The sequence below is a fragment of the Eutrema salsugineum genome, unplaced genomic scaffold, assembly GCF_000478725.1.
Source record: "Eutrema salsugineum unplaced genomic scaffold, Eutsalg1_0 scaffold_9, whole genome shotgun sequence".
Classification (NCBI taxonomy): Eukaryota; Viridiplantae; Streptophyta; class Magnoliopsida; order Brassicales; family Brassicaceae; genus Eutrema; species Eutrema salsugineum.
Genome location: NW_006256342.1, coordinates 9,594,397 through 9,603,843, shown reverse-complemented (window position 1 = coordinate 9,603,843; position 9,447 = coordinate 9,594,397). Strand labels below are relative to the sequence as shown.

The window sequence follows — 9,447 nt, the reverse complement described above, 5'->3', positions numbered from 1 at the left end:
ATTATTAATAATCATACCCAACACAAACAGATATATATATATATATATATATAATTGGTACACATTGATATATTTTCATGAAAATTAATTCTTGTTTCTTGCGCAGCTAGAGAGTTGAGAAAGACTATGAATCTTGATTTACCTCATCCATCTAGAGAACTATAATACATATATGAAACAACAAAATTCATAAAAAAATATATATTATTTCTTGAACCAGGAGATAAAAAATATCTTCTTACATCCAAAAATACAGATATAAGCAGAGAATAAAATCTATGAACAATGAAACAAAATAACCAAAAAACTTTTATAATTCTCAATTTTTTACAAGAAAAATTTTCAAAGAAAACAATGTTTCAACATATTTTACATATATTTTTTTCACGTTGGAATATAATTAATCAAAAACCAAAGAACAAAAAATCTCGTAAAACAAAAATAGAGAAAGAAGCAACCATATAAATAAAGCATCAGTCTCCAATGGTTCCAACATGCTTCCACTTCCGAGTTTATCAATCTTAAATATCTTGTGGCACATGCTTCACGATATAATCTCTCATGAAGCCATGCTGGTCCACCCGTAGCCAAATATGATTGGAAACAACCATCCCTTGTAAAGTTTTTTACGATGTCCCAAGGGATCCTATTAGATTTTAGATTTTTCATCATAAGAAGATACAGTTAAACACATAAACTAGGAGCTAAATGTTTGCTGTTAAGGAGCTATTAAATAGAATAAACCCTAATCCACATTTCTTATAGATTAAAAAATATATATTTTAAATATACAAAATTCATATATACGATAAATTACATACATTTAAATAGTGATCACCTGCGTTACTGACATTCCAACTATTTTTAGCTAAAATATAAATTAGACATTTGATTAGAAAATTCATTTTGAAATTTTATGTAAAACTTAGTACCGAATTTGGTAATATATTATGTAATCACCATTACCCTAGATTCTAACTCCAATATCTTAGGTAAACTTAAACTAAAAGAAAATAAAATGTATGTTGCACTTTAGAATAGTTTTTTTATTTTACTTATCAGACTGTGAACGTTTATCCTCAAAATGCTAACGAAATCATATATTATTTAAATAAAAATGACACATCACAAATCCATAAAATAAAAAATCATAATCATTCAGATAGTAAAATAAAACCACAACAATATTAAAAACAGCTACAAAAAAAAATTAATTGCAAAAGCACTTGAGAATAATTTTATTTTTTTTGCTTATTAAATTGTGAACGTCCATTCTTGAAACCCTAATGAAACCATGTATTATTGGTAGGATTTGGACTGGTAACATGGTTGATACTGCTTGAGTTGACTGTGGTCAGAGAGCAGTAGAGGAATCACTGGGGATTTGCTGTTGTTGCTGGTGCTGCTGGTGGTGGAAGGGGTTGTGGAGGTTGGGGTTGTGGCGGTTATCCATATGCTCATATGCATCATTCATTTGGTCAGGATGGTTCATCATCTCCATAAAAGGTTGTTGTTGGATCCGACTATGAATTTGATTCAGGTTCATATTTCGAGTTTGCTCATAGAATCCAACATGTGGAGTGGCAGTATGACGAAATTGTTGATGTTGATGATGATGTTGCTGTTGCTGAATAGAGTTAAAAAAAGGTGCGGCAGCAGCGGATGAGAAAGAAGAATAAACCTCATGAATCGTAGCGGCTGGAGCGGCTGGAGCAGTTGTAGCCGAAGCAACTGCCAAAGATCCAATGCCTTCAAAAGAATGAGCCATAGCCGCAGTGACAGCAGTATTAGAAGATTCACCCATCTCCATACTAGAACTCTCCAAAATCTCGATCTTGCGATTAATATCTTTTTGATATTGTCCAGTCACATAACCTAATTCATTGAGATCCAAAATATTGAGATGAAACCTCTCCAGGCTTCCATCCCAACATTGGAACATGATTTCAATCATCTCTTGCTCCCTGTTATCCTTCTCCTGCCTCCTCAGATTCTCAGACAATTTGGCGATCCTCTGTCTGAGAAAGGTCTCTTGGTCCACCATTTTTTTTTGTTGGTCCATCTCCGGCAACGTCTGGAAATCCGAAACTACCCTTCGCACACCAGAAATCGATGGCCAGACATCTGGATTGGACGTATAGGGACTGTAGATGATGGCACAGGTAGTGACACCACATAGAGTCGAGATTTCCTTCACTTTCTTCAGAATGCCTTTCTTTCTTTTTTGAAAGGTTGATTTCCTGGACGAGTTATTTTCAATGAAAGCAAGCTTCACCTTCTTCCTCGTCATGATGGACTTTTTTAAAAAAATGTTTCTCTTTTTTTGTATGTTTATTTGTTTGTGTTAGTTGTGAACTAAAATCATGGATGAGTTGTGTTATATAGTAATGGTGGAAAGGGGGGGTACAAAGATTTGTTCTCATTTATTATAGATATTATTATTTTATAGATAGAGAGAAAAATAAAAAAAATAAAATAATAATTATAACTAATACAGTTATGAATCTATTTAATTATTTTTTCTATCTTAGTCACTTATATAAACAAGATGACATTAGTAAAAATTGTAAATTAATGTTAAAAAAAATATTTGTAGATATTTGAGATAATATCTAAGATTTGGTTTAGTAAATGGGTCAAAGTTTCTTTTTAATATATTTCTGGAATTAGTTTTCTTTACTGGAAACTTTGAATGTGATTTATTTTGACTTGTAAAGTGACCACAAACTAAAGCATTATAAATATTATTCTCTTAAGTTCATAGTTAAAAATCTAATGTTTTGAATTTATATATTATATCTAGGTTAGAAACATAAAATAGCCATTTTGAAGAGTGATTTTTTTCATAACTTAAATTATAGGAGTCTAAAGATATAAAAATAGTTGATATTTTTTAAATGATAAAAATGTAGTTTAGGGAATGAAAGTTGAAAATAGCTTCAAAATTAGAAAACATGAGAGAATATTTTTTTTTTAGCTCGTGTTGTAGTTGTCAGATTATAAGATCACACTTGGTAATAAATCTGAATATATATTATACTTAAGTCAAAAATCTTGTTTTCTTAGATCAAAAATTTCCAGAAAAAAATAGAATAATTTGACTAATCAAAAATCAATTATTTTACCAAAAGTTTATATAATTTTGAAAAAAAAACTAGTTGTACATTTATCAAACTATTGCATAGTTAAATTATTTTTTAATTTATTATTAATAAAATAGTTTCGAAACAAAATTTTATTAATTTTAACTTGTTAAAAACATATATATTTTTTAATTTTACGAAAAATAGTAAAAACATATTACTAGATCAATATTGACAACATTTTCTCTTTTAATAATATTGAAAAATTAGTATGAAAAAATATATTTTGTGAAAGATATACTGACATATCTGGAATTATGAACATTTTATTATTTTAGGTTGATTATTCATTTGGTCAATTCATTGATAGATAGACATATTTATGTAGTGCTCATAGAAATACAATGTAACAAAATCTATTCAAATCTCTTTGTTTTTGAAAAATAGCATTTTGTTTTTACACTCAGTGACAGATATACTGGCATATCTCTTTAAATAGCAATATATACTGGTATATCTCTCTTTGTAACAATTATATTTGAATAGATTTTGTTACATTGCATTTGTTATTAGCAATATATAAATACATGTATCTATCAATTAATTGACTAAATGAAGAAAATACCTAAAATAATATAATGTTCATAATTTCAGATATGTCAGTATATCTTTCACTGAATATTTTTTTCTTACATGAATATAGATTCATGTATTTATGTATTGCTATTAAGAAATACAATGTAACAAAATCTATTCAAATATAATTATTTTTGGAAAATATCATGTTGTTCTTACCCATTAAATTATTTCATAAATCTTTATATATGTTCATATCGAAATAGGCCTGGTCTTGAAGTGAATGGAATAAAATTATTACTTTGACCCTTATACTTTTAAATAACTTTGTGAACCCAATTATCTAATTAAGTTCTGGTTAAAATGGTGGTATAGTGTGTTAATTTTTGAGTTTGTGTCTCGTTATTTGCTACAAAAATATTCATGTGTTACATGTATCGATAAGAAATGTGTTTGGCTTGGCGCATTCCAAATTAGAATATCTATATCCTTTTAGGTTTTTCTACACATTCAATATTGAATTATATAAATGTTCCTTTTATAGTGTTCAATAAGAGTATTCAATCCCAAACAAACTACATGTATAACTTTATACACATTAAAATAAGCAAATGATAAGCTATGATTTAGAAGTTTTTGTTTTAAAATTCGATTTATTTCATTCAACGGGTTACTTATCCTATTATATCTTAGATAATATTTAAGGGATTATGATATTACTTTCGTATAGATATGTTTAACCCTAAAGATTTATCAAGGTATATTTTGAGACTTAAAAAAGGGAAATAAAAGAGAAGTTCCTTTATAAATCATAGATTTAATTCATTTATCAAGTTTAATTTTTTACTGTTGTTGTAAGATTTTCAAACTAAATGATTAAACTTGAGACTAATTCATTATAATTTTTTAATATCTATAGATAGATATATCACTAACATATTTCATAAGTCACTGTTCTTGTTTAAGTAGCCAATCTAACGTATGATAATTATGGATATGCACATATACAAACTGAAGATACTCTCTATATGTGTCAAAAAAACATTATCAATTTTATTGGTGATTATACATGAATATATATATATATATATCTAAAATTCTATATTGGCCATTCTCACATTCTTCATGGTTTTAGTGAGTCAATATAGATCAATGCTTTAATGCAAGTCAAACACGATAAGAGTACAGTTCTGATATAGCAGATCTGACTAGTTTAAGTGTTGAATCATTGCAAGAGAACATTATGTAGTTATAATATAGACTCAGTAACCACATATTTGATTAATGAGACTTAATTCAGTAACCACATATTTTATGAATAAGACTTTATTTAGGAAAATTTGGGGTTCTTTTAAAGCATAGATAAATTAGCTAGCATGTTTGGTTACAAAAATAAAATAAAAAGCTAGCATGTTATATTCTTTAAAATTATATCGATCTGTACATTTGTGTATATTGATCTATAGAACTGTATATATTCTCCATCTCTCTTCAACATGTTATTTCATTATGAATATGGACTTCTGTAAAAAAAATATAATCAGTTATATAGACACTATGATACTTCATAATATATGATGTTAAAAGAAACATATGGACACAGTTTGCTAATGTATTTTTATTAATTATTAATAATCATACCCAACACAAACGGATATATATATATATATATATCTATAATTGGTACACATTGATATATTTTCATGAAAATTAGTTACTTGTTTCTTGCGCAGCTAGAGAGTTGAGAAAGACTATGAATCTTGATTTACCTCATCCATCTAGAGAACTATAATACATATATGAAACAAAAAAATTCATAAAAAAATATATATATTATTTCCTGAACCAGGAGATAAAAAATATCTTCTTATATCCAAAAATACAGATATAAGCAGAGAATAAAATCCATGAACAATGAAACAAAATATCCAAAAAACTTTTATAATTCTCAATTTTTTTACAAGAATATTTTTTCTACGAAAACAATGTTTCAACATATTTTACATAGATTTTTTTTCACGTTGGAATATAATTAATCAAAAACCAAAGAACAAAAAATCTCGTAAAACAAAAACAGAGAAAAAAGCAACCATATAAATAAAGCATCAGTCTCCAATGGTTCCAACATGCTTCCACTTCCGAGTTTCTCAATCTTAAATATCTTGTGGCACATACTTCTCGATATAATCTCATGAAGCCATGTTGGTCCACCCGTAGCCAAATATGATTGGAAACAACCATCCCTTGTAAAGCTTTTTACGATGTCCCAAGGGATCCTATTAGATTTTAGATTTTTCATCATAAGAAGATACAATTAAACACATAAACTAGGAGCTAAATGTTTGCTGTTAAGGAGCTATTAAAAATAGAATAAACCCTAATCCACATTTCTTATAGATTAAAAAATATATATTTTAAATATACAAAATTCATATATACGATAAATTACATACATTTAAATAGTGATCACCTGCGTTAATGACATTCCAACTATTTTTAGCTAAAATATAAATTAGACATTTGATTAGAAAATTCATTTTGAAATTTTATGTAAAACTTAGTACCAAATTTGGTAATATATTATGTAATCACCATTACCCTAGATTCTAACTCCAATATCTTAGGTAAACTTAAACTAAAAGAAAAATAAAATGTATTTTGCACTTTAGAATAGTTTTTTATTTTACTTATCAGACTGTGAACATTTATTCTCAAAATGCTAACGAAATCATATATTATTTAAATAAAAATGACACATCACAAATCCATAAAATGAAAAATCATAATCATTCAGATAGTAAAATAAAACCACAACAATATTAAAAACAGCTACAAAAAAAAATTAATCGCAAAAGCACTTGAGAATAATTTTATTTTTTTGCTTATTAAAATGTGAACGTCTATTCTTGAAACCCTAATGGAACCATGTATTATTGGTAGGATTTGGACTGGTAACATGGATGATACTGCTTGAGTTGACTGTGGTCAGAGCAGTAGAGGAATCACTGGGGATTTGCTGTTGTTGCTGGTGCTGGTGGTGGTGGAAGGAGTTGTGGAGGTTGGGGTTGTGGCGGTTATCCATATACTCATATGCATCACTCATTTGGTCAGGATGGTTCATCATCTCCATAAAAGGTTGTTGCTGGATCCGACTCTGGATCCGACTATGAATTTGATTCAGGTTCATATTTCGAGTTTGCTCATAGAATCCAACATGTGGAGTGGCAGGATGACGAAATTGTTGATGTTGATGATGATGTTGCTGTTGCTGAATAGAGTTAAAAAAAGTTGCGGCAGCAGCGGATGTGGAGGAAGAATAAACCTCATGAATCGTAGCGGCTGGAGCGGCTGGAGCAGTTGTAGCCGAAGCAACTGCCAAAGATCCAATGCCTTCAAAAGAATGAGCCATAGCCGCAGTGACAGCAGTATTAGAAGATTCACCCATCTCCATACTAGAACTCTCCAAAATCTCGATCTTGCGATTAATATCTTTTTGATATTGTCCAATCACATAACCTAAGTCATTGAGATCCAAAATATTGAGATGAAACCTCTCCAGGCTTCCATCCCAACATTGGAACATGACTTCAATCATCTCTTGCTCCCTGTTATCCTTCTCCAGCCTCCTCAGATTCTCAGACAATTTGGCGATCCTCTGTCTGAGAAAGGTCTCTTGGTCCACCATTTTTTTTTGTTGGTCCATCTCCGGCAACGTCTGGAAATCCGAAACTACCCTTCGCACACCAGAAGTCGATGGCCAGACATCTGGATTGGACGTATAGGGACTGTAGATGATGGCACAGGCAGTGACACCACATAGAGTCGAGATTTCCTTCACTTTCTTCAGAATGCCTTTCTTTCTTTTTTGAAAGGTTGCTTTCCTGGACGAGTTATTTTCAATGAAAGCAAGCTTCACCTTCTTCCTCGTCATGATGGACTTTTTAAAAAAAAATGTTTCTCTTTTTTTGTATGTTTATTTGTTTTTGTGTTAGTTGTGAACTAAAATCATGGATGAGTTGTGTTATATAGTAATGGTGGATAGGGGGGTACAAAGATTTGTTCTCCTTTATTATAGATATTATTATTTTATAGATAGGGAGAAAAATAAAAAATAAAATAATAATTATAACTAATACAGTTATGAATCTATTTAATTATTTTTTCTATCTTAGTCACTTATATAAAAAAGATGACATTAGTAAAAATTGTACATTAATGTTAAAAAAAAATATTTGTAGTTATTTGAGATAATATCTAAGATTTGGTTTAGTAAATGGGTCAAAGTTTCTTTTTAATATATTTCTGGAATTAGTTTTCTTTACTGGAAACTTTGAATGTGATTTATTTTGACTTGTAAAGTGACCACAAACTAAAGCATTATAAATATTATTCGCTTAAGTTCATAGTTAAAAATCTAATGTTTTGAATTTATATATTATATCTAGGTTAGAAACATAAAATAGCCATTTTGAAGAGTGATTTTTTTCATAACTTAAATTATAGGAGTCTAAAGATATAAAAATAGTTGATGTTTTTTAAATGATAAAAATGTAGTTTAGGGAATGGAAGTTGAAAATAGATTCAAAATTGGAAAACATGAGAGAATATTTTGTTTCCAGCTTGTGTTGTAGTTGTCAGATTATAAGATCACACTTGGTAATAAATCTGAGTATATATTATACTTAAGTCAAAAATCTTATTTTCTTAGATCAAAAATTTCCATAAATAAATAGAATAATTTGATTAATCAAAAATCAATTATTTTACCAAAAGTTTATATAATTTTGAAAAAAAAAATTAGTTATACATTTATCAAACTATTGCATAGTTAAATTATTTTTAAATTATTATTAATAAAATAGTTTCGAAACAAAATTTTATTATATTTTAATCTTGTTAAAAATATTTTTTTTTTTTAATTTTACAAAAAATAGTAAAAACATATTACTAGATCAATATTGACAACATTTTCTCTTTTAATAATATTGAAAAATTAGTATGAAAAAATATATTTTGTGAAAGATATACTGACATATCTGGAATTATGAACATTTTATTATTTTAGGTTGATTATTCATTTGGTCAATTCATTGATAGATAGACATATTTATGTAGTGCTCATAGAAATACAATGTAACAAAATCTATTCAAATCTCTTTGTTTTTGAAAAATAGCATTTTGTTTTTACACTCAGTGAAAGATATACTGGCATATCTCTTTTAATAGCAATATATACTGGTATATCTCTTTTTGTAACAATTATATTTGAATAGATTTTGTTACATTGCATTTTTTATCAGCAATACATAAATACATGTATCTATCAATTAATTGACTAAATGAAGAAACTACCTAAAATAATCTAATGTTCATAATTTCAGATATGCCAGTATATCTTTCACTGAATATTTTTTTCTTAAATGAGTATAGATTCATGTATTTATGTATTGCTATTAAGAAATACAATGTAACAAAATCTATTCAAATATAATTATTTTTGGAAAATATCATGTTGTTCTTACCCATTAAATTATTTCATAAATCTTTATATATGTTCATATCGAAATAGGCCTGGTCTTGAAGTGAATTGAATAAAATTATTACTTTGACCCTTATACTTTTAAATAACTTTGTGAACCCAATTATCTAATTAAGTTCTGGTTAAAATGGTGGTATAGTGTGTTAATTTTTGAGTTTGTGTCTCGTTATTTGCTACAAAAATATTCATGTGTTACATGTATCGATAAGAAATGCGTTTGGCTTGGCGCATTCCAAATTAGAATATCTA

General features: G+C 28.0%; 2 protein-coding genes across 2 annotated transcripts; both read right to left on the bottom strand.

The window, feature by feature from the left end:
* Window positions 1-1,354: 1,354 nt before the first annotated feature.
* On the bottom strand, window positions 1,355-2,290 carry LOC18008471 (agamous-like MADS-box protein AGL80). The gene has a single exon (XM_006391394.1). It carries the CDS (start codon window positions 2,288-2,290, stop codon window positions 1,355-1,357), a length of 936 nt encoding a protein of 311 aa, XP_006391456.1.
* Window positions 2,291-6,573: 4,283 nt separating this feature from the next.
* Window positions 6,574-7,590, bottom strand: LOC18007931 (agamous-like MADS-box protein AGL80). Its single transcript, XM_006391393.1, has one exon. The coding sequence runs from the start codon at window positions 7,588-7,590 to the stop codon at window positions 6,574-6,576; it is 1,017 nt and encodes a 338-aa protein (XP_006391455.1).
* Between the last annotated feature and the right edge of the window lie 1,857 nt (window positions 7,591-9,447).